This window comes from Pyxicephalus adspersus, chromosome 2 (assembly GCF_032062135.1).
Source record: "Pyxicephalus adspersus chromosome 2, UCB_Pads_2.0, whole genome shotgun sequence".
Taxonomy (NCBI): Eukaryota; Metazoa; Chordata; class Amphibia; order Anura; family Pyxicephalidae; genus Pyxicephalus; species Pyxicephalus adspersus.
In genome coordinates, this window is record NC_092859.1 from 23,473,126 (window position 1) to 23,499,994 (window position 26,869).

At 39.9% G+C, this 26,869-nt stretch overlaps 2 protein-coding genes across 2 annotated transcripts in view; both read left to right on the forward strand.

Annotated features, from left to right (window-relative positions):
* The window catches only part of LOC140322365 (uncharacterized), a 52,499-nt gene extending 39,289 nt beyond the window's left edge, over positions 1-13,210 (forward strand). The window contains exons 22-25 of the mRNA XM_072398939.1: positions 3,399-3,510; positions 4,140-4,270; positions 5,942-6,093; positions 6,851-13,210. Of these exons, the coding sequence (XP_072255040.1) occupies positions 3,399-3,510; positions 4,140-4,270; positions 5,942-6,093; positions 6,851-7,128 (673 nt within the window). The 3' untranslated portion in view covers positions 7,129-13,210. The remainder of the gene's footprint in view (positions 1-3,398; positions 3,511-4,139; positions 4,271-5,941; positions 6,094-6,850) is intronic.
* Positions 13,211-24,798: 11,588 nt separating this feature from the next.
* The window catches only part of LOC140323150 (protein mono-ADP-ribosyltransferase PARP12-like), a 28,747-nt gene continuing 26,676 nt past the window's right edge, over positions 24,799-26,869 (forward strand). The window contains exon 1 of the mRNA XM_072399956.1: positions 24,799-24,937. The gene's annotated coding sequence lies outside the window, so the exon portion shown is untranslated. The remainder of the gene's footprint in view (positions 24,938-26,869) is intronic.

Here is a 26,869-nt window from a genome sequence, read left to right on the forward strand (position 1 = left end):
TACAGGGGAGAGACCATTGTGCGGGCTAGGGATGAGATACAGGGGAGAGACCGTTGTGTGTGCTAGGGATGAGATACAGGGGAGAGACCATTGTGTGGAATTGGGATGGGATACAGGGGAGAGACCATTGTGTGAGCCAGGGATGGGATACAGGGGAGAGACCATTGTGTGTGCTAGGGATGGGATACAGGGGAGAGACTATTGTGTGCGCTAGAGATGGGATACAAGGGAGAGACCATTCTGTGTGCTAGGGATGGGATACAGGGGGGAGACCATTGTGTGTGCCAGGGATGGGATAAAGAGGAGAGACCATTGTGTGGCCTAGGGATGAGATACAAGGGAGAGACCATTGTGTGCACTAGGAATGGGATACAGGGGAGAGACCATTGTGTGCCGTGAGGATGAGATGAAGGGGAGATACCATTGTGCAGACTTGGGATGAGATGCAGGGGAGAGACCATTGTGTGTGCTAGGGTTGGGATACAGGAGAGAGACCATTGTGTGTTCTAACGGTAAAATACAGGGGAGAGACCATTGTGTGTACCAGGGATAGGATACAAGGGAGGGACCATTGTGGACACTATAGTTGGGATACCGAGAAGAGACCATTGTGTGCGCTAGGGATAGGATACAGGGGAAAGACCATTGTGTGCACTAGGAATGGGATACAGGGGAGAGACCATTGTGTGCGCTAGGGATGGGATACAGGGGAGAGACCATTGTGTGCACTAGGGAAAGGATAAAGGGGAGAGACCATTGTGTGCACTTGGGATGGGATACAAGGGAGAGACCAATGTGTGCACTAAGGAAAGGATACAGGGGAAAGACCATTGTGTGTGCTAGGGATGGGATACAGTGGAGAGACCATTGTGTGTACCAGGGATGGGATACAAGGGAGGGACCATTGTGTGCACTATAGTTGGGATACCGGAAAGAGACCATTGTGTGCACTAGGGATGGGATACAGGGGAAACACCATTGTGTGTCCTTGGGATGAGATACGAGGGAGACCATTGTGTGCGTTAAGGGTAGGATACAAGGGAGAGACCATTGTGTGCACTAGGATAGGGATACAGGGGAGAGATCAATGTGTGCACTAGGAATGGGATATAGGGGAGAGACCATTGTGTGCACTTGGGATGAGATACAAGGGAGAGACCATTGTGTGCACTTGGGATGGGATACAGGGGAGAGACCAATGTGTCCTTTAAGGGTAAGATACAAGGGAGAGACCATTGTGTGCACTAGGGTAGGGATACAAGGGAGAGATCAATGTGTGCACTAGGGATGGGATACAGGGGCGAGACCATTGTGTGTGCTAGGGATAGGGTACAGGGGGCCGACCAATGTGTGTTCTAGGGATAGGATACAGGGGAGAGACCATTGTGTGCACTAGGAATGGGATACAAGAGAGAGACCATTGTGTGGCCTAGGGATGAGATATAGGGAGGGGACCATTGTGTGGCATTGGAATGAGATACAAGGGAGAGACCACTGAGTGCACTAGGGATGGGATACAGGGAACAGCCCATCGTGTGCGCTAGTGATGGGATACAGGGGAGAGACTATTGTGTGCGCTAGGGATGGTATACAGGGGAGACCCTTGTGTACACTAGGGATGGGATACAGGGGAGGAGCCACTGTGTGCGCTAGGGATGGCATACAGGGGAGAGACCATTGTGTGCATTTAGGATGGGATACAGGGGAGAGACCATTGTGTGCACTAGAGATGAGATAAAGGGGAGAGACCATTGTGTGCGTTAAGGGTAAGATACGAGGGAGAGATCAATGTGTGCACTAGGGATGGGATACATGGGAGAGACCATTGTGTGTGCTAGGAATAGGGTACAGGGGGGCGACCAATGTGTGGCCTAGGCATGAGATATAGGGAGGAGACCATTGTGTGGCATTGGGATAAGATACAGGGGAGAGATCATTGTGTGCACTAGGGATGAGATAAAGGGGAGAGACCATTGTGTGCACTTGGAATGAGATACAAGGGAGAGACCATTGTGTGCACTAGGGATGGGATACAGGGGAGAGACCATTGTGTGTGCTAGGGATGGGATCCAGGGGAGAAACTATTGTGTGCGCTAGGGATGGTATACAGGGGAGAGACCATTGTGTACACTAGGGATGGGATACAGGGGAGAAACCATTGTGTGGACTAGGGATGGGATACAGGGGAGAGATGATTGTGTGGACTAAGGGTGAGATAAAAGGGAGAGTCCATTGTGTGCACTTGGGATGGGATACAGGGGAGAGACGATTGTGTGCACTTGGCATGGGATACATGGGAGAGACCATTCTGTGTGCTAGGGATAGGATACAGTAGAGAGACCGTTGTGTGTGCTAGGGATGAGATACAGGGGAGAGACGATTGTGTGAGCCAGGGATGGGATACAGGGGAGAGACTATTGTGTAAACTAGGGATGGGATACAGGGGAGAGCCCATCGTGTGCGCTAGGGATGGGATACATGGGAGAGACCATTGTGTGGAATTGGGATGGGATACAGGGGAGACCATTGTGTGCGCTAGGGATGGGATACAGGGGAGAGCCCATTGTGTGCGCTAGTGATGTTATACAGGGGAGAGACCATTGTGTGTGCTAGTGATGTTATACAGGGGAGAGACCATTGTGTGTGCTAAGTGTAAGATACAAGGGAGAGACCATTGTATGCACTTGGGATGGGATACAGGGGAGAGACTTTTGTGTGCTCTGGAGAGGGTTATAGGAAGAAGATAAATTTGTGCTCTTGGGTGGGATACAGGGGAGACCATTGTGTGCGCTAGGGATGGGATACAGGGGAGAAACCATTGTGTGAGCCAGGGATGGGATACAGGGGAGAAACCATTGTGTGAGCCAGGGATGGGATACAGGGGAGAGACCATTGTGTGCACTAAGGATGGGATACAGGGGAGAAACCATTGTGTGAGCTAAGGATGGGATACAGGGGAAAGACCATTGTGTGCTCCAGCGTGGTTTATAGGAGGAAGACAAATATGTATTCTGGGGTGGGATACAGGAGGGAGACTAATGTATGATCTGGGGTGAGATACATGGAGAAGACCAATGTATGTTCTGGGGTGGGTTTTAGGAGAGAGACCAATGTGTGCTCTGGGGTGGGGCTATAGGAGGAAGACAAATATGTTTTCTGGGGTGGGATACAGGAAGGAGACTAATGTATGCTCTTGGGTGGGGTATAGGAAATAGTCCAATGTGTGCTCTGGGGTGGGATAAAAGGTAAAGATAAAGGTGTGTACTGGCAAGTCACTGCTACCGCATGCTATTCGTACTAATTCACCCTATATATCTGTACTAATTTCATGGAGCTGATGGCAGAGCTATTACTAGGTGTTGGGTGTTTCCAAACAGTTATTTGTTTGTATTTTACAGCACAAAATCTGCTACTGACAGCATAAGGCAGAAGCAATCTGACTGCAATCACAAAAATGGAATATATCCACCACATTGGGATTTAAAATCTGTGCCGGAGATCGGTTATACGGTATGCTGGGTTGACTTTGCTGCACATTTCATAGGGGATTACACAAATACCTTTTGTTTATTTAGTTGTATATGGAGTTTGGTAATCCAAGTCAGCATGTGGCTTTTTACATTTCTCTCTGCTCACACTTAGATCTTCCTGCCATCATTCCCACCTCTGTTCTTGCACACATGGGGCGTGTGGTGTTCCCACTCACCTTTGTATGTTGTCTCCTGTTATATTCTCAGTAAGAGAAAATAAATATAAATCCAGCAGTAATAGTAGGAGACACTCATAATGGGCACAGAAGGTCTACAGACCTGGCATCTCAGAAAAGATACTTTACTAAAAAGAGTGCCATAGAGTTACAATTAATCTACAGTATTCAGACAATAAATCTTCAGTATTACCTAAACATTAAAATTAAAATTAAAAGTTTTGTTTGGACTGACCCTACAATAGAACCATAGTATTATGCAGCAGGTGACATGACACAGCACTGTGACCAGTTACCTGCAAATTACATGCTGTGTTACTCACTAAGGGGCTGTCATCATCTTCAAAAACAAGTACCGGTACTTTTTATAATGCTGAACAACAAAGTAGATCAGGTTTGTATTAAACTGAAAAATGTTAATTTTCCTTTACAGAAAGTTCTTTTACCCCAGTATTCCAGCGAGTACACAAACATTGTTGCAATGTTTAACAAGACGGTTTATAACCATACGGTGCAAAAGATATGGAGGCTTCAGAACTCTGCCTTGTGGGAACTCTATCAGTGGTACGTTTCTATTCCAAAAAACAAAGCTCAACTTTTACTACAGATTATTAAATATTGACCACAAATATGCATATAAATTACAGAGTAATGTCACTGCATGACTGCACAATATACTCATGTATTACACAGGATCACTGTATCACCTCACAATATACTCATGTATTATACAGTATGACCATGTTACTGCGCAATATACTTATATTTTACACAATACCAGTATTACACAGTAACACTAAATCAGTGCAGTATAGATTTGTGTAATACACAGTATCACTATATGACTGCAGAATATGTTCATATTTTACACAGTATCCCTATGTTACTGCAGAATAGATTTGTGTATTACACAGTATCACTATATGACTGCAGAATATGTTCATATTTTACACAGTATCCCTATGTTACTGCAGAATAGATTTGTGTATTACACGGTATGACTATGTTACTGCGCAATATACCTATATATTACACAATACCACTATATGACTGCAGAATATATCATATTTACACAGTATACCTATGTTACTGCAGAATAGATTTGTGTAATACACGGTATGACTATGTTACTGCGCAATATACCTATATATTACACAATACCACTATATGACTGCAGAATATATCATATTTACACAGTATACCTATGTTACTGCAGAATAGATTTGTGTATTACACGGTATGACTATGTTACTGCGCAATATACCTATATATTACGCAATACCACTATATGACTGCAGAATTTTTTAATGTTTTACACAATATCCCTATGTTACTGCAGAATATATTCATGTATTACACAGTATCACTATGTAAGGTATAGGTTTTAATATAGATTTGCACCTGCCCCACGTCCCTTTTCTCTTAAACTTTTCACTTAAACCGCTACCACTCCTCTGTCTATTTTTAGTGTGTCTGTAGAAATGTGTGCCTTTTTTTATGTCAGGTACTGATGTTGGATGAGAAGACGTGACTCATAATCAACACTTCAACTCAGTGTAAATGTGTTCAGTAGGGTTGACGTCACAATATACTCATGTATAATACAGTATGACCATGTTACTGCACAATATACTTATATAATTCACAATACCAGTATTACACAGTAACACTAAATGACTGCAGTATAGATTTGTGCATTACACAGTATCACTATATGACTGCAGATTTTTTTATGTAATACACAGGATCACTGTATAACCTCACAATATACTCATGTATTACACAGTATGACTATGTTACTGCGCAATATACCTATATATTACACAATACCACTATATGACTGCAGAATATAATAATTTTAGTGTGTCTGTAGAAATGTGTGCCTTTTTATGTCAGGTACTGATGTCGGATGAGAAGACGTGACTCATAATCAACACTTCAACTCAGTGTAAATGTGTTTAGCAGGGTTGAGGTCAGGACACTTGTGTTCCTCTACACCCAACTGGTAATGCTGTGTCTATTTAGAGCTGGCAGTGTATGCAATAGCATTACTAGCTCCCTTTAATGTAATTACCTAAACTTAATCACTGCAGAGAGTATATATTCTTATGTCCATAAGTGTTAGTTAGGTGTAGTACATAATTAAATGAACTGTTTTACTGATTGTGGCTCCTGTTTTAAAAACCAAGAAACATATTCATTTCATATGATTTACTGAACCTGTGTGTGTCCCAGGAAAAAGGATCAGATGATAAGGAAGAATTTGAGCAGCTCTGTGGATGAGCGCCAGCTGTTCCACGGCACAGACCTCGCTAACATTGATGCCATCTGCAGACAGAACTTTGACTGGCGTATCTGTGGCACTCATGCTACCGCTTTTGGACAAGGTCAGTTCTAAAGAGAAGTTATATTTAGTTATTATAGCTGCACCTCTAAATACTATATTATTATTACCTATACTATAATATTATTATTAGCTAGTGCTGTAAAGGCAAGAGTGCTAGCTACTGAGCTAACCTATATATACCTTAGATATCCAATACCCTGATCCAATGTCAAATTTCCAGGTAAAACGTGTCATTAAATATTTGTAGTTTGAATGATAGACTTGAAATTGATATTGTTAGTTTTCCCAACAGAGCTAATTTGCATAGCCAGAAGATTCTTAGAGGGTAAAAGAAATATTTGCTATGCATATAGCTACACTATGGTCAGGAAAATCTATGTACTGTATGCATGTACTCACCTATAGTCTCAGTATTCCAGTGCGTATGCATTAAAAGTACTTGAAATGTATTTTTAGGCTGTTCCAAATGTATGTCATCATTGAAATCCCAAGCTGCGTTGTTGGCCCTTTACAGTTCTGCACAGCTCCTCTATATGTTAGAGAAATGAGCATATTGAGAGGGGTCATGGAGAGGACGAGGGGTGTTCTGTAGTCCAGGAAGAGGGGACTGAGCAACAAAGCTTGGTATTTCTTTGTAGCAAAAGGAAACATTTTAGCTCATTAGAGGATTTTGAAGTGCATTGGTTTTTAAATGGATTAAACCTAGAGATATCCATGTAATTAATAGAGGTGTACTTTGTATAGAGCTATGTACTGATATAATTTACTGATATCATTTTCAAACTTTCTCCCAACAGGAAGTTACTTCGCCAGGGATGCTTCCTACTCCCACGATTACTCCCCACCCACATCTGCGGGGATAAGGACCATGTTTGTGGCTCGCGTGTTAGTGGGCGATTTTATTAAAGGGGATCACACAATGAAACGCCCACCCCAAAAAATCAGTGGCAGTCAGAGTTATGACTCCTGCGTGGACAACATCTACAATCCAACCATTTTCGTGGTGTTTGATAAAGAGCAGGTTTACCCGGAGTACATTCTGGAGTATAGAAGAACACATGTGGGAATTTACTAGGGTCACATTGGTGGGTGCCAACAATCAAACATTTTTAAAACAGTAGTGACCATAGTCAGGGCTGACAGATAATATAGATAATGTGAAGGCAAAACCCATGTGATTGCTTTCCACTCAATGTCTAGTGATATCTCAGATGCAGAAGCCCAGGAGGTTAACTCACTTTTGATTGAGTGTACAGTCACCCCTTCTGGTGGGTCCAAGCCCTTAGCACGGTAGGCTAAAAACCCAAACTATCCATCCAGCAACTGTTCTTACCTTATTCCCTCTTGTAGGAAAAATAGTCAGTCAGTTTTTTCTGCTGACTCTGTGGCTTACTTATACTGCCAAAGACACTCCAGTTGACTCAAAACAGATTCCACCAGAATTGGATGTAGGTAGAGCAAATTCCTGATTGAGGAAAAACTGATGTCACTTTTTGGATAAAACAAAAATACTGTCTACAGCTCTACCCGATCTAAATGAAAAGCAGTAAAAGGCTTCACACAGTGTAAGGCTCCCAACTAAAGAGACCCCAGGCTTCTGTAGCCTGTTCTGAGCCCTAAACTGGAATTTTATCAACCCATGGTCTTACGGCAACATGGATGACGTCCCACTGGTTGGTAAAAATAGCATTCACCAATTTGTCCCCAAAGAGGAAGGGTCCCTGACTGAGGATTTTAAATCTGTTTTGATGCACGATCAGAACCCCACAACCTGATCCATAGTGCCCTGTTCATTATTATGGATCAGAACATGATCTGTTCTGGCACAAACAAGATCTGGTACATGCCCTGACCATATCAACAGCAGCCTTAGACACACAATTAAAGGAGATCCCTAGTTCATAAAGGATAGCACTAATATCTTTGCTTGCAGTTCCTGCCAGCACTGCCCTTCTGTGTGAGAGCCACTGCTGGTTGGCAAGATACACCTACTGTACAATGAAACCTTTTAAGCTCCAAGTCAATGCAGCACATCCTTAAATACTATTGCCTTTTCCAGAGAGAGGATAACAAGTCTTACTAGCCGCATGGGTAGCTGCCCAGAGGTGAAGTCTCAAGGAATTTTTCTTCCTCTTTCTCAAGAGGGTACAACTAGCTGAAAGGATTCTGCAAGGGATGTTTTTAACTCATCGTAGCCTAGAGTGCAACACTTACTAGCTACGTACACACATCCAATGGTTCCTGCCCGATAATCGGCTCAGGGCCGATATCGGACATAAATCTGGCGTGTGTACAGCACCTGACGTCCATCGTCCAATTGACCGTCCTGGCAGGTCCACGGACGACAAATGATCCTAATGCAAGGGAAGGGGGAGAACACGCAGCAGGGTGCTGCTCCTTCGTTCTTCCCGTCCCCTCTCCATAGAGCAGAAAGGTGGTGTATGTAGCACTCATTCATCCATCATGCAGTGTTTAGTCGTTGGAAAGAATTGTGAAAGATCCTTTCAAACAACAATAATTGCATGTGTGTACCCAGCTTTAGGTTCTTAAGAACCTCATTTTGATATCAGGAGACCTTACTGGATCTTATCACTTGAAAACCTGTTATAGGGTTGGATTGCTCTGATGTCAAACCAACTTGCTTCTACTAAATCATAAAATGGCCTGTTATAAAACTCAAAGAAATAACTGTTGCATCAAAGTAGCCCTGTGTTAAAAGATGATTTAGACGGAGGCTGCCCAGCTTCAGAAGTGGTGGAAGGACAAGCCTTGAGTTTGAAGGGCCTACATAACCAGGCATCCTTGTTCCAAAGGAATCATGAAACCACTACAAGACTGACCTACACAAGAAACATAATACGTGAATTGATGAGCAATTAAGTCATGCTGAGCAAGACACAAGAGAGTATTCCTGGTGGAACTAGGTGGTCTGCTAGCTCTGTAGGGCAACCATACAGCTCTTCCAAAACAAGGCAGACAGAAAAAAAACTCAACCCATGTTTAGGGTTTGTACTCATATTTAGAGTTCTCTCCAATAGGATATTTGGGGCAGAGGTAACCCACACCTGTGCTGCCATACAGTCATCAGGAAACAAAATGCTTTTACCAATCCTCCTTTACAAGCCTTAAATTTTGTAGTTTCTCCAGTGTTCAGGTATAGATGTTAACATTTCTTATAAAAGAGCTGCACTTCCTTCATAAGCATTAACTGCTCCACACCAATGTTCAAAACCAAGCTGAAAACCCCTTTTGGCATGGAGAGCAATACCATCCAAAACTCAGGATAGTCACCATTCAATAAATGCATCCTCATGGGCTGTCCTCATAATTAATATCTCCCAATCAAAGAAAGACTTGTGTAACAAGATACAGCAACATTCCACAAATGAACAAAAAAAACAAATGGAGCATGCATAATTGTATATATATATATATATATATATATATATATATTATATATATTAAATGGTGATATGGTTTATATTACAATATGTTAGATGTTGCTTGCATATTGGAATAATTCTAGCTATCCTTGTAAACATACAATCTGTCCATATAAAATAACTAATCATTTTAAATGCAATATAAATATTAGGTTAAAGGTAAAACTTTTCTTTTTTACAAATTACTGAAACGTAGGGGAAGTATTTTCAAATGGTATATTTGCAATTAAAAGGCACATGTTTGAATTGGAAATGATAATTGACAGCATGAGCATGCAGCGTTGGGAGAAGTGCTGTGCAACAAAAACAAGGTCAAATGCATCCTCTGAACTGCTGTTTGATAAATCGGCGTTTTGATAACCTGCATTTGAGGTTCAATATTTTTCCACTTACTTTACCAGGCCAAGCTCTCCAGCAAATGTAACAATTACAGAGGTTGTAAAAAAAACCATATAACACTGCTGGTGGTGCCTACAATGTTCAGCTTTAATTTATATAGCATAACATTTTTTTCCAAAACAAAAATGTTGTTATATTGCCTAAAAGCATTAGCTGCTGTTGGAACAAATTTGCTTCCATTTAATGTCCATCTATCACATGTAGCTTTAGATGGTGACAACACTGCCCTGCAATTTCACTGCAGAACATACAGAGCTGCCCCCTTTTTAAAGAAAGTTCGAAAATAATCAATGGGCAGGAACAACAGGTTATGTTATAGGGGGACCGCTGTGTTAATGTCACTAACTCACTGCATCAGACATGTCATTTTTATTTTGCTGTTCCCTTACCTCCTTATTAAATAAATAAATATGCATATTAAAAAAAGGTAAAAATTTGAAATCCTTAACAGGGTGTTTTAAACTTCAGCTGTGTCCTTACCATGGTTCTGGATTGCTTCTAGCAGCTGTCGCTGCTTATTAGCCCATCTCTAGGCAAAATATAAAATGCTCCTAGCCCCTTATTACCCATCCCCAAGATAAATATATGAAAATGGTTGTAGCTAAATTCCTCATTAGGGCCAATGACAGCGTTGCTTCTTCCATGGTGGAGCAGAAAGAGATGATAAATGGAAAAAAGAAGGCACAAATTAACCTGTAATCAATATTTATGGCTTCCAAGCATAGTGGAGGGATTACCTGGTTACCATGTCACATGGCCAGGAAACCAGCCAAAAACTTTGGGTCAGAGAGAGAAGGGGCTTTAACCTCTTTAATTAAAGAGCCTCCACCCTGAAAACTTCTTTTCTATGTGTTTGGCCTTCAATCTAACAGCCGTGTATACCCGGAAGTCCTATAAGCAGTGCAGTGCCAGTACTTGCAAACTCTTCACCGTAACCACACTGCCTGCTGATAGAACTTCCTCTGATTAAACAACCTCCACCCCGACTACATTGCCTATCTGGACGGCCTCCACCATGACCACACTGCTTGCTATTACAGCCTACACATTGACAATACTTGCTGTCTTCCTTTACAGCCTCCACCTTTACCATACTGCTTACCATTACAACCTCCATTTCTATGTCACTGCCTGTCATTGGAATCATTGGTGAAATAATTGTTGCAAAGACCACATATGTAGAGGAGTGCAGTAGTTTTTATTATTATTATTATTATTATTATTAAACAGTATTTATATAGCGCATATATAATAAAATATAACATATTACGCAGCGCTGTACATTAAATAGTTTTGACCTTTTATTTTTTTGTTTCATAAACATTGGCAACCATGGCCTGTCCGCATATATGACATCACCAGCCAAGGAATGGTACCTTGGATCAACCATAGCAATTCAGAATGCTTGTCCTCTCAAAGACCAGCAGATGTTTCCATGTGTCAACTATTTTTCATTGCAGACACATTCCTTTTCCAATTGTTTTGTATAGAAGAACAAAACCGAAAGCAGTAAATGTTTCCTTATCTTTCCTTACTAGAAGCTTTGCAAAGAAAGTCCACATGATTATTTAGGGAGTCAACCGTCTGAGTTATTTTATGTGTGCAATGATTAACTACATATGGCTATGATAGCTGACAACCGTAAAGTAAAAATAGTTAGTTGATAACAAGAAACAATAAAGTTCATGACAATGTGAAAAAAAGGAGTAAGGCGAATACTGTAATATAATATTTATTTGCAGATCAGTCACCTCAAAGCTTAATATTCACTTTCCATTTACACAGTTCTGTCCTGCAGGGCTGGTGACCTAATTTTTGTATGCTGCAGTTTAGTAACACTTACAGGTCTTATCCCTCCCCAGCCTGTGTTTAGGAAGGAGAAGCAGAAGACTGATGAACTCATCTCTCTGACACTATGCTCTCTTCTCTTATGAGCATGAGTTTTGTTAGTACATGAGCACTGCAGCACACCTAACTGGTTCCTTGTTTGTCTTCTGCTTTCCCCAGACTACAGCTCTGCTGTACAGGGACTGCAAGAGGCTTAAAGCTGCAAAGTTTGTGTTTTTTATATCTGTCTAAAATCCAAGCTGCAACTAAAACAACATATACAGTGGCTCCAGAAACTAATTTAATAATTGTATTAAAAAGACTTTTGTATTACGTATAACATAGACGTTACATATTACATAAGTATTATGTATTACATAAGTATGTAGACCTTTTACTTTGTACTTTTTGAAACATATTTGCCAGCAATTACAGCCTCGGGCCTTTCTGGGTGATGGCACAACAAGCTTTGCACACCTGGATTGGGAGATTTTTTGCCATTTTTCTTTGCAAATCCTCTCAAGCTCAGTATGGTTGAATGTGGCCCGTCGGTGGACATTTAAGGTCTCTCCAGAGATACGGTTTAAGTCAGGGCTCTGGCTAGGCCACTCTAGGACATTCCCTCCAAGCCGCTCCACTGTCATCTTCGCTGAGTGTTTTGGCCCATTGTCCTGTTGGAAGGTAAACCTTCAGTCCAGTCTGAGGTCATTAGCACTGTAAAATAGGTTATAGGATATCTCTATAGTGTGCTCCTTTCAGCTTTTCGTCAACCCTAACCAGTCCCCAAGGTCTGCTGCTGAAACCTGCCACCACCATGCTTCACTGTTGGGTTAGTATTGGGCAGGTAATGAGCAGTGTCTGGTTTCCTCCATGCATAAAGTTTAGAATTGAGGCAAAACAGTTCCATCTAGGTTTTATCAGACTAAAGAATCTTGTTCCTTACGTGTTCTTACTCAGTCCCATATCCATACAGGGTCCCTGGATCTCAGTCAGAATAACCATCTCACCTTTCTCACTAATGCCCTTCTCCTAGTCAGATCTCTCCATTTGGCCAAGAAACAAACTTTTGGAAAAGTCCTGGATTTGCCGATTTTCTTCCATTTGGGAATTACTGTGCTCTTGAGAGCCTTCAGTGCAGCAGAATTTTTATCGTAGTCTTCCCCAGATCTGGGCTTTGCAGCAATTCTCTCTCTGAGCTCTACACGCCATTCCTTTTACCCCATGGCTTGGTTTTTGCTCTGATATGCATTGTCAGCAATGAGGTCTTTCTTTAGAGAGATGTGCGCCAAATCCAAATCATGCCTAATCAATGTAATTTACAACAGGGGGGCTCAAATCAAGGCGCAGAAACATCACTGCAGTAAAGATAAATGGGTGGCATCTGAGCTAAATTTCAAGTGTTGTTGTAAATAGTCTGAATACTTCTGGAAATGTGAAATTTCAGTTTTTTTTCATTTAATTAAATTTAATAAACTGTTTATAATTCTGTTTTTACTTTGTCTTTATGGGGTACTGAGTGTAAATCAATGAGACAAAAAATAGATATTTTGTAGCATCAGGCTGCAACCTTACAAAATTGAAAAGGGTCTGAATACTTTCTGAAGCCGCTGTATACTGGACCTTTTTTGCATATACTCTACTGAGACAGGAAATTAGGGTGAGTACATTGATAAAATGCATTTTCTGGTAAATAGCAGCAGAGGAAATCAAAGTGGAAATCAATACAGAGTTAGGAATCAGGCATATCTGGAGCAATTTAGAAAATAAAGACCTATGTATGGCCTCATTCCTCATTGTCATAGATGTGCATATCTGAACACAAAAATACAGTAAGTTTTTCTTATTCAAATGAAAAGTAAGTGAGTTAGTACAGTGTGGTGCAGTGGCCAGGCACAGACACAAAATTATGTGTCTTATTATATTCAGTGACAAACACCGGATCGAAGTTTTGATTGCTATCTTCTGATTTTGTCTTTCAGTTTCCTTACTGTACCCAATAGGAACGGATGGGGATTTTTAGCTGTTTTTATAGTAATTGACCTGTACAATTATTTTGAGTTTCCCTGTTCTTAAACAAGTACAGGTTTGCGAAACAGGTGGACGGTAGCTGTAGGTAAGTTTTTCTTCCTTCTAGTGACTACTTATAATGTAACTTTGATCATCAGCAATAAGAGCACAAACTTGTAAGCATTACACTGAACTGATTTGTATTAAATAGGGAAGAGAGATGATAATAGGATATTGTTCACACACCAAGAATACTGAATGAGCCTAAACTACTACAAACAATTTAGACAAAATAAACAATTTTATTTCTTCTTAGACTGTAAGCTCTTCTGGGCAGGGTCCTCTCTTCCTCCTGTTTCACTGTCTGTAATTTGCAAGCCCTATTTAATGTACAATACTGTGCAATATAATGGTGCACCTAAATATTTATTATTATTATTAATAATAATAATAGTGATAAATACATTTTAGGATGTTCCCCTTGCTTGACATATTGTGATGTTTCCAGCTTTTGATAAAGTCTTTTCTAGATTTTTTTTAATTAGTTGTGCATCCAGTGAAGCATATTTACAAATGAAGCCAGAAAAACCAGGGTAACAAGGTGCTTGGTTGCCAATTTGGAAGCTTATGTCAGAAATTTCTCTCATGGGATGTCTTCTAGGACAAGGTGGCTTGTATGGTAGAAGTGATTGGTTTGAGCTAAGGCAGAGGAGATGCACAGGGAGCGCAGTGTGATGGGGTAGCAGACGGGTCAGGAGCCACCCATTGTCAATGCATTACCCAGCCATGTCCTTCACTGTCCCAAGTCATTTTACAGGATTAGGCTTTTAATTTATTGTCAGGTCCTAAAATATTTCAATAGGAGATTAGTAAATAGGGAAACTAGGTGCTTGTCTCAGGTCTAAGTATAAATGTAACGTTTTATGGTCCTTTTAGCACTGGGCTGTCATTTTATGGAGGCTTAATGTCAGGGCATATGATGGGCCCTGGTACTGGAAGGGTGAGAGAGATATCTGGGTTGAACATGGGCAGCTGGTGGAATTCAATATTGAATACTCAATATTCATATTGTGTTGTAAAGAGTTGTCAAGGGTAATAGCTTCTGTCAGATTTCTATTACCTTCTAGGCATACTTCCTTAACTTCCTATTCTGGCAACAATGATGCTGTCTGGAAAGGAAATGGGAAGAATTCTCTCCATTTGGTAAAAGAGAGCAATACACATTCTAAAGCTTTAACAACCACTCCAAGGTCTATATTTTTTTTTGTTAAGGATACATTCTATCAAAATAAATCATTCAGTAGCTTGGTATATCACTAAAGAACCTTTGTGATCTTTAGATTGACATTTCTAGCCTTTTCTTAGGACAGAGAAATATTTTCTCTCTTAGAATTATCCTGTACTATATATTATGGCAAATGCATCAAGTTGGGTGAAATTCCAAAGTGGCCCAGCATCTTTACTATAAATCTTTAATACCCAGTTATATTCTGTGCTTCTAGAAAAGCATCCAGCAATCATTAGAACTTGCTGAAACTACTTCCTGAGGGAGCCGATTTCACATTTTCACAGACCTTACAGTGAAGAATCCCTTCCTTATCTGGAGCCTAATCTTCTTTTCCTCCAGACGCAAAGAGTGCCCTCTTGTTCTTTGTAATGATCTAAAAGTGAATCATTGGGAAGAGAGCTCTCTTTATGGACCATTTATACAGGGTGATCATATCCCCCTTATATGTCTCTTCTCAAGGGAGAATAGATTCAGCTGAGCTAGTCTCTCCTCATAGCTGAGCTCCTCCATTCCTTTTATTAATTTAGTGTCCCTTCTCTGCACTCTCTCCAATTCCACAATATCCTCTTTGTGAACTATGACCTTAGATTTTGATATATCAGATGGGCTTTCAGCTTAAAATATTTGTTTAACTATCTAATATATATTTTTCAATTTTCCCCAAGAAACACAGCTTGATTAAGGAGCTGCAGCTCTTAAAAGTATATGTAGAGTTACTCTGAAAACCCAGTTTAAAGACACATTCAAATACTTTAATAACTGTTTAGGAATAAATTATTTAATTATTTTATTTCTGGACTAAATTGTGTTTTTTTATTTGCTTGGAGTCTAACTTTGAAGCAAATTTTCATTTTTTTCAGAGATTAAACAAAAGAACATTTCTACATAGGTAGAAAAGGAGGTATGCCGGAGACCTAAAATCCTGAATTGCGACATTATTAATGTAGCGGAAAAATGGTAATTTATTTAAAAATTTTAGAGACCAATAGCCTTTTCTAAATAATGAGCTTATGGAAGGGTTGGAGCTGGAGTATGATCGTATTATTTTGTTTCTGCAGCATTCACTCGGCAGCAGACAGGTCAAACCAGAACAAGACATACTTTTCTCTCCATACAGGAAATTTTCCAACCCACTGGGACATGGGGGCTGTACCTAAGAGAGGGTATCAGGTATGCCCACACAGTGATTTTGTTATTACAATAGACAAAAGGACCTAAGACACTACATACCTGCAATGTTACCTTTAAAGCTTAATTCTAGTTACACATGGCAAACAGTCACCGGAGACCTTCGGATTTAGTGCCCACAGATGGCACTGGCACCATGCACAACACTGCACACAAAACATGCATCTAAGGGAAGGGACATGGACAGTACAGATTGGTAAGAGGGGACTTGATGGGAATAATAGATCTTCACCCTGGAAATATTGTAGATTAATAGGGACTAAAGCTTGTAATGCTCAGGGCTACAGGCTAAGCATTATCCAAGAACAAAATAACACTAAAATGAAGCTGAGTTTAACTTAAAATTGCCAATCTTTAAATTAAGAGCCATGTTTATGTACACGTTCTATTTTGGATTAGGATGACAGGTGGGAAAAAGCTCCCATCAAGGTGGTGTGCAGATGTTATTTAGCAAGCAGACACTAGAGTAAATTTCATGACATTGGCTTGGGTCACAGCCTATAGTTCAGACTTGACCAGAACAGGTGAGGTGAGGTTATGACAGACTGGCATTCAGGAAATGGCAGCAAATTTGAAAAACAAGTTCATGAAAGACAACAGACACAAAGCATACAATTAAATAAATCATAATTAAAGATGACTTGAAGTAGAAGATTTCAAGCATTTGCCAGGATAATGTTAAGAATCAGAAAACAAGTACTAGAAATGAACGTCTAAAGTTTACAAATGCATCCTAAAAAGTCAGCAGACACCGGACTTCAAGAGTGCTCTGTTTCTGATTTTAATACTTTTTACTAAAACAGTGTGTGACCATGCTGCAATGTCTTCTATGAGACACGAGCACCCTTGGAAAACTTGAAAAGTTCCTCCTGATTCAGTGATAGCTTCATTTATACTTGTTTTATTCCAGGTAAATACAACTGATATTAAATGCAAAGATTGTTTTTCTTTGCAGAAAGTTCCTGTACCTAAGAGTTTTGGCGAATTCCTAAATGTTGCCACAATGTTCAACAAGACAGTCCATGACCACAAAGTGAAGAAGATATGGCCTGTTCAGAACCCTGACCACTGGCAGTCCTACAAGTTGTATGTCAATCATTATTACAAAAGGGGGTTGTAGAAAGATGAGTTGGGTTTAGGTAAGGATATTAAGAGATAGTGTTAGATATAGGAAACAGGATTAGAGAGTTAAGATGAAGTACGAAGACTAGGAGTAAATTATGTTCGAGTAGGGTGCAAAAAAATGTGCCGTAGGGAGGGGTGCAGAGGGTTGGAATGGGGTAGATTGTTAGCTCTTTGGGGCAGGGTCCTCTCCTCCTCCTGTGTCACTGTTTGTATCAGTCAACCTCTTTCAACCTCTATTTATTGTACAGCGATGCGTAATATGTTGGTGCTATAAAAATACTGTTTAATATTAATATTGTTAATTAATGCATTATTAATTATTAATAATAGTTATGATTAATTCATATATTTATAAACAATAGTACATATATTAATATTAACAATAATAACAAGGTGCAGAGAATTTGTCTAGGGTGGGATGAATATAGTTTGTATAGTGTCAGAGGAATTAGCATGCAGTGTAGAGAGCTGGAGATCAATGCAGGGGAATGTGCAAAAAGTTGGAAATTTACTTTCAGTAAACTTTCATTTCTTTTATTTTTTTTTTTTGTCTCAGGCAAAAGGATCAAATGCTGAAGAGTAGTTGGAAGATCGGTGCAGTTGAGCGCCAACTCTTCCACGGCACAAAGAGTTCCAATAATGATTCTATATGCACTGATGGATTTGACTGGCGTACTTGTGGCTCTCATGGCACGGTATATGGGCAAGGTCAGTCTGTACTAAATATCATTGGTTTGGCTAAATACAGATTGAGATATTTGCTGAATAAATATACAATTTCAAAGTCTGACAATGATGCCCCAGGATGTACTACATATATTTCAAGGATGTAAAAGCAAAGTATTGTCATCTGTCAGTTAACTTGTGGGTGAAAGTTTTATAGAGGAATGTGTGACTTGTGCATAGAGACATTTTTCTCTTCTCCTTTTGTAATAGGAAAGGGAGGCAACACACCAACCAGCAATACTAAGACCCCATAGCACACACGGACCTGGAAGAATTATTACATATGTTCAATAACTTAAACGATTAAAGAGGACCTAACATGACATATTTAACATTATATAAAAGGGTGGGGTAACCATTTAATAGGGCCACCGCTATGGTGGTAAATTCTAAATGCGAAACCCAGAGCCTTCGTAGGGCTGCTCTTTCTGTGCAGAGGTGGCTTTCCCCACGATCTTAAAAAATGTGTCGATCTCACACATGTGCAGTGCGATTGGTTCTTTCTTATTTAACTTTTTCAGGAGAAATGTCACCTGATCTTGCACCTGCGCAGTGCACAATCAGGTGATGTAGGAAGACCCTGAAAGAAGACAGAAAAAGATGGTGGTGCCTGCTGGTTTTTCTGCTACTGAACAAAAAAGAATTCTGGACTTTACGAATTCTGAACAAAAAATTCCACTTTTCCGCAAGTCAGTACAACCTGCAATGGAATAAAAAAATGCAAAAATTGCTGACTTGAAGTACTTTTCAAATTAATAACTCAGTACACATAAATATAAAAAAGTCACAGAACAGTCAGTCCTTATTGGCATTCTCGTGAATGCATAAAATGCCATGACAGACAGGTAGCAAACATTTTTAGAAGCAGAGGTCTGCATTGGTAGATTCTCTCTTTTATTGGTGAAAGTTTCCCACAATGAGAGCCCAAGGAGTGCAAGTATTGACATACTCCATGTGTAAAATGTGCCAGCTAGTGGCTGAAGATAGTGACAACTGGAGCTTAATGGTAAAATTGAAAATAAATAATTGTAAATAAAAATAAATTATACATATATATATATATATATATATATATATATATTAAAATAAGTCACATGTGCAGTATTACTAGATATTTTTTCCCTCTAGGTAAAATACTACATATCTATTGATCCTGAGAGTAATAGCTTCACTTTTTGTTGTATGAGTGACAAAACTGAAACATGCCTGCTGAATGTTGAGTTGTCACCCATCTATAATATAGATCTTTAATAGACTGTGGATGGACCCTCCTTGTGTGGTCCTTTATATTACCCAAGGTAAAGGGTTTAGTGTGTTTATTTTTCTTTTGCATTGAGGGTACAATTTTGGGAATGTTTTCATAACTGCTGTCAGTGCAAACGATGTTATATATATGTACATAGCCATTTTACTGTTATAATATTCATTTTAAATATAACATTAAATATCAGTAAAAATCTTTGGATTCTGGAAATGTTACATTGGCACATTACTCAGCATGCTGCACTTACCATGAAGTAATATATTATGCTAGGTACACCTTGAATCCTTGTCTTTAATGTAATTTATATGGATATGTTGTATAATTTAGTATCCTTAGTAGCATCTATGATCTTGTAAAATAATAAAAACTCAATAAAGGAATCTGCCATTGTTTCTGTGCATAAAAAAAAATTTCAAATACTAGCATAGGGTATAACCGTTAATATTTGCAATCCCAAAAGTGATTGTTTGATCATTCAGTTTGAACTGAGATGGGTGAATGTATCCTAATGTGCTTAAAAGGCAATAAAGTGGACCTACCACTGTGAGATGATATAATAATGACATTATTATTATTACACAGTATTTATATGGCACCGACATATTACACAGCTCTGTACAGAGTTCATCGTCATGTCACTAACTGTCCCTCAAAGTTGCTCACAATATAATGTTAGGTTTTTGTTATAGCTTTTTGGAATGTGGGAGGAAAACAAAGTACACAGAGGAAACCCACGCAAACACGGGGAGAACCTACAAACTCCATGCAGAAATTGTCCTGGCTAAGATTTGATCCTGGGACCTAGCGCTGCAAAGGCCAGAGTGCTGCCCACATTGCTGATGCTGTAGATTACTAAATTTAAAGCGGACATATCACTGCAATTTTTACTTTACAAAGAAAGGTAGTTAACCCTTCTATATGTACAGCTCTGAGTAATATGTTGGTGCTATATAAATACTGTTTATTATTATTAAAATTAATATTATTATCATTATCAGAATGAAAGGTATGGAATGTCAAATTTATTCCTGGTTTCTCATCAGCAACTAACAGCCATTATGAAAAATAGCCCCTGGTTTATTTAACACACCTTGAAAGCCAATCGGACTGCAGGGTACTAATCTGGCATTGTTCAGCTCAACTCCAGAATTAATTTAATCCGGACAGCATCACCCATCCGTAATCATAGATAAGGAGAATGTCACAGATTTCCATAGGAGCAGGGGATCTGTACCCCCTTGACCAGGGTAGCTCAGGCCTTTAGCTCCCCAAGAATCACCCCCACCTACCGGCCCTCCTTTCTCCCCCAAAACACTTAACTGGACTTTGAAATGGCTGGCAAGCAGCCGTTTATTAATAAAATAAATAACCTTTTATTTAACCACCTGGGCCTGAAAACTTGCTACGATCGTTTACCCCCAACCAGGCGTGGGGTAGCTAAAAATATAAACAAACACGCGTTACAGTGCAATCCGATTGTCATACAACATTGTATGACAATCGGATTAGAACTGAAAAAAAAACACTTACCTTGTCCCTGCAGCTCCTCCGGAGACATCTGTCCTCTTCTGTCTTCTCCCAGCGTGTGCAGTGATGATCTCCGGGGTTTCCCGGTGACATCGCTTCAAGAGTCGGTGCGGGCAGGAGGCGGGGCGGGAAATTCAAATAACTTTGTGTTGATATCAATAGAAAAAAGCTGTATTGAGTCCAATACAAAGAAATCTTTATATATTATATATATATTATGTAAGCTACTGTACAGTTACATTACATTATACACTATTTTTTTTCTACTTTTTTCAAATGTTTTATAAAAAATTTTTATTTAAAGTTTATTATTAAATTTATGAAATTTTGGACATATTTCGCTGAGTTATGCCTAAGAATTATAGCCTACAATCTAAAATAGTCCAAATTTCCATGCAAAAAATGTTTTTTTTTTTCTTTTTGCATGGAAGTAGGGAAAGAATTAGAACACCTGACATTCGTGTACGCATCCGTCTGCAATTGCTGATGATGTCAGTGCATACGTCTGTCGACGGGGGTCGTAGCGGGAAATTCAAATATTTTGTATTGGATTCAATACAAAGTCCTGTATCCAATCCAATACAAAATAATACAAAATATATTTATGTGGTTTTGTCTATAGGTATCCGATGTTGGACGTTAAAATTTACCACACTAGGGAGGTATTTTAGAAAAATATATTACTATACAGTATATCAAATTATTGCATTTTCAGCATTTTTTATTTATTCATGCATTCTTGTTTAAGCTGATTTTTGTGTTTTTTTATTTATTTTATTATTAAAGTTATTTTTTTTTTTTACATGATTTGTTTAAAACTTTATTATATTCAGGATATCTAGTAGACCCTTGTTCGGAAATATTTCTGTAAGTTACAGGTCTACATTTAAAAAAAAAAAAATTAATGAAAACAGTGTACCGCTTTTGGTACAGAAATCCAGACATCAGTGAAACGCCCAGGAGGTTAATAAATACCAGATAAAAATAAACAGTCAAACAGAAATAACATACTTAAAGAGGAACTAAACTCAAAATCCCACAAAACACAAAAAATACACTTACCTTCAATTCCAGCATCCGTGTTTGGGTCAGTGCTCCATCTTCTCCACTTCTTCCAGGTTCTTCTTCAGATGCCACCCGACCCAAGCGTGAGATTGGGTGACAAAAAGGCTTCTCGCATGCCTGAGATACTCGGACATGTGCAGAAGGAGCGTCCCAAAGCCTCTTGGGATGTGTGATGTAGGTATCCAGGGGGGCTCTGCACTCCCATTCATTCTCAATCACCTAGGGGGTTTAGGGGGTGGTGCTGCACCTAAAAAAAAGAACAACAGAATTTTTACTTTTTATTGTTTGTCGACCCATTTCAGGGTTGTCGACCCTTTTGTGTAAAGCGAAAATCCTAAGTGTAGGTATGCTTTAACATAAATTAACATAAATTAACCTCCCTAGTGGTTCATTTACTCCTTCTAGTCTCCTCCACTCTTTACTTCCGACCCAACCCCTAGCTAACCCCACCTCAACCTCTCCTCACCACTAGTAACCACCTATGGGGCTGCCCTCGCACCCTGTCATGCAGGCCATATGATTATTTCCCTGCTGCGGGCTTTAGTGTCACTCACCTTGCGCTCCCCTACTGCTGGCACCAGCTCTGCTCAGGGATCATGTACACAGCTTACTTCCTGGTCCAGAACATGTGACTCCCAGTCAGCTGCTCCCTTACCTCATAGGACTAGAGTGTTCCACAGAGGCGCTCCCCCCACTGGTGGAGATGTGAACAGCATCTACCTCTCATCTCCAACACTCCCTCTGGTGGTAGGGAAATTCCCAACAGCTTTCATGGCTCCCATTCATCACCTGACCCTCCCTATAAAAGGAAGTGACTGGTAACAGGAAGTTGCCTGAACAAGGAGTTCCCTTAGGCTCTGTTCTTGCGATTCCTGCCCGAGCTTTCATCTACTCATTCCCTGTGTACCAACTCTGGCTTTGATCTTTGATTACTCCTGCTTGCTGCTTTCCATGACCTCTGGCTTGTTTGCCTTGTACGTTCCTGCACCTCACCTGAATCCTATTTGTCAGGAGTCCCCTGCCTCTGTGTGCATGGGGGCTGCAACCTGGCAGTTGCCTGCAGTACAACATCCTCACCACTAGAGGCTCCAGTGAAGACCAGGCAGCTGCTTAGACACTGTGCCCCACGCACGTCTCTGACATCTGAGCTGGTGACATGGAGGGTCCACCATCCTGCCTTGTCCTGGTGGAACCACAAATGACTGCAATGCAAGTGAAGGGGAGAAAACACAGCGGGGTGCCGCTGGCTTGTTCCCACCCCTCCACTCTCCATAGAGCAGAACAGTGCTGTATGTGAAGAAGATCTTTCAGTCTTTTGTCGCTAGAAAGGATCTTGAAAGTTCCTTTCCAATGACAAAAATTTAACGTGTGTTCATAGCCAAACATAAGACAATAAATGAATGAAAACAGGAGGTAAAAAAAAATACTTTGAAATTTTCTAGGTGACTTTGCTTGGCCTGGTATCTTGAAAAAGAATCACAAATCTTGTTAGTATAACTTCCTGCACTGTGTACCTGGTGGTGTATCAGTACTGTTAGGACAAAACGTAATCAGAAATTTCTTATTGGTGACACATAAAAAACCCTCAAAATTATTCCTGGGAAGGGTTAGAACCTGCCTACTGCTTATGTCCCACGTTCCAGGGAATTCCAAGGTCAAAAAACCTGCGCTCTGTACTGCTCATATACCTCTAATGAAACATAAACACTGATTGGAAGCTTTTTTACCCACAAAATGAAGAAAAGGGCAAGGTGAGTTGCTGGTGGTGTTTTTTTTAATCTTTCATTTATATTATAGCAAATGCAACAAGTAGAGTAAGATTTTAAAATTCACAGCAGATTGAGTACAGTGATTCTCTTCCCAATAATCCCCCATTACACCTAGCAGTGTACTTTTTTAATAGATGCCCTTGTATAATAATTGGGGATCTGTAGTTGTACTTGTGTCACATTTTGCAAATTATTAGTTCCACATTATTTTCAGTTTTTGTTAAAAAAGATTACACAGAATTTTATATTGAAAAAGACAAGTAGATAAGAGAAGTAAGGTACAGAAAATTAAAATTAGGTAAAGGGAGGGTCAGAAAGATGGATCAAAAAATGGAAGAAGTGTAAAGAATTGGGGTGGTGTACAGAGTGCAGCGAGCACAGCAAGGTGCAGAAGATTCACTTTCAGATAGCTGTATGAAGTTGAACTCTTAACTTTCACGGCAATAATGGTGCCAATAGAAAGTAATCAAGTTCAGTTTCACATGTGGTACAAACGTGAAAAATGTACCTCCTTTGTGTGGCTGTTCACCTTCCTGCCATGTCGGAGCTCAACAGCTCTTTGGTTGCAATGTATACAGAAAGAGAAGGATTCACACAGAGCATTGTCACACTGTAAAAAAAAATGCCTAACTATAGGTTAAAGGCAGGATAAACAGGAAATGTTTCAATATATGCAGATATACACAGACTGAAAATTACATTAACATCTTAAAATTCATATTCCTAATATTTCAGTTCCCATTAAAAGGAGGGTTCTATACCTGCATTATGTTTCTCCGCCATTTTCTTTCTCCACCATTTCTTTATGCAAACAATATGACACACAATAACACAGAGTTTGTATATGTTGTGTGAATTGCCCTACCTGTTCTGGTAATAAAAATTACCTTCTGCCATCTACCTGTCCCCAGGGAGAATAACTAGACTGTGTCTCATATATATTTTCAAAATAAGAACAGATATAACAAAAGAATTGTTGGGTGGTGTAACCTATGTAAGCATTTAGACTAAAGCACTGCTAGGTATCTGCTTAGCTCCTTGTGCTATATATGGTACAAATATGCTTTGTATTGTGTTGAAAAAAGGGAACAGAAATACCTGATAACAGAGGAAAGGGTAGGGAAGCCAAAACTATTTACAGTTTCGTTTCTGCACTTGATGGGAGTGGAAAACGCTGCAGGGTATTCACCTGAGTTCTTCATTCTGTGTGTAGTTGGGCATTCTGTGAGGTAAACGTAAAGAGCTATCAACAACTCGTAAGTAACCAGATTATTTCTTCTTGTAGTTTATATCAGATTTGTATAATATTGTATTTTATATTATATTTGTATTTAAATATAAATTTCTAGTTTATCTGTAGGTATAATTGTTTTATATTGTTTTCATATTATATCAACAACTCGTAAGTAACCAGATCTTTTCTTCTTGTAGTTTATATCAGATTTGTATAATATTGTATTTTATATTATATTTGTAATTAAATATAAATTTCTAGTTTATCTGTAGGTATAATTGTTTTATATTGTTTTTATATTATATTAACAACTCGTAACTAACCAGATTATTTCTCCTTGTATTTTATATTATATTTGTAGGCATATTTGTTTGATATTATTGTTTATATTATATATTTATATATACATAATAGCATATATTGATGTATTTCTTTAAGTATATGCTGAGGCTGGGATTACAACTGATAACAAAGGGATATGACTTTGATTATCAAGGCAGAGGGTTTTACATGTAATCACAAATGAAGCTACAATTCTGCGGGGTTTGATTCACCTGAATCGAACGTGTGTGATCATTTTGGATGAAAATCTAGCACATGTACAGCGTCCCCTGACTTTGTTCATCATTTTGCCCTAGCAGATCAATAAACAACAAAACAGGGATGACCACTGTACTTTTCTAATGGGGCAGAACACATTGGGTTGCCGCTTTAAGCTTGCTGGACAGTTTGCTATCTAACTGTCTTGATGGACACGTAGACAGTAAAAGAAGAATCAGCAGACTGAGAAGTCTCTTTCTTCAGGCTGCATTCTGCTGTACAGAAACTGCACGAGATTGATATTAAGGCTAGGTACAAGCGTGCACTAATTGTCGTAAGAAAACAAACGATTAATGAACGATCAATGATTATTCATTAATATTTTGAACAATCGTATTGTGCACAATTCTGTACATGCAGAAACGATACATCTGTTCAAATATAATCCACCAATAATGTACACACACTAGATTGTTTGAACAATGCAGGAACTGATGTGTACCAGAGAAAGTGTACACCAGAACAATCTGCGATCAATGAACGACCGTATACACAATAGATAGTGAACGATCGTCGCCTAATCAGATCGCCCGGGGTGATCGTTAGTTTCCAGCGACATTCCTCGTTCATCGTCCTCTTGGCCAATTGTTGTTCACTTTTTTTTGTTAACAATTTTCGGATGAATGATCGTTGTCAATGACAATTATAGAGAGGCCCGTAGCCGTAAGAAGTAGGCACAGGGCCTACATGACCGGGTGCTAGGCCTAGCCCAGAGGTGTTAAGGGGTTAAGAAAAAGGTAGTGATGCTAGAGGGGGCTGGGCTAGTATAGAATGTGGGGTAGGAGGAGATTAGGAATAGGAGATGTTAAAAGGGCTGGATGATAGTGAGAGGCCCTCTTTTGGAAAGAAAAAGTTTTCTGTATAGACGCAGGTAGGGAGAGGGAGTTTTTGGCCTAGTCAGGAGTCAGCAGCTTTAGGTTGAAGCCTGGCCACAAGATATAGTAAGTCCTGCGTAGTGCGGGTTCCCAACGGAGGGTACCGCAGATGACCCGGAAATCGGTGGTGGTAGTGGGGCGGCTGGCTGCCTCTGCCTTCCGGGCATGGTACGGACCCGGGGGGTGCCTTCTTCTTTGCTGCCAGGCTGGAGCTGGTCCGGATTGCTGAACCGGAAGTGACGGCGGTGGAAGGCCGGCCGCGTCACTTCCAGTAATCCCTGAGTCTACAGAGCTCCCGGTTGGCAAGGGAGCTCTCGTTTTCAGGCTCCTGATGGCGGATCAGGCTGCGGGGGCAGCGAGGCCCCCTACTCCAAGGACTGCAGTTACCATAATAAAAAAAAAAAATTTTCAAAACCGGGGACGACTGGTGGGGGTTTGGGATCAGATGATGCTGGGTTTGGGGGGGGGGGGGGGGGGGG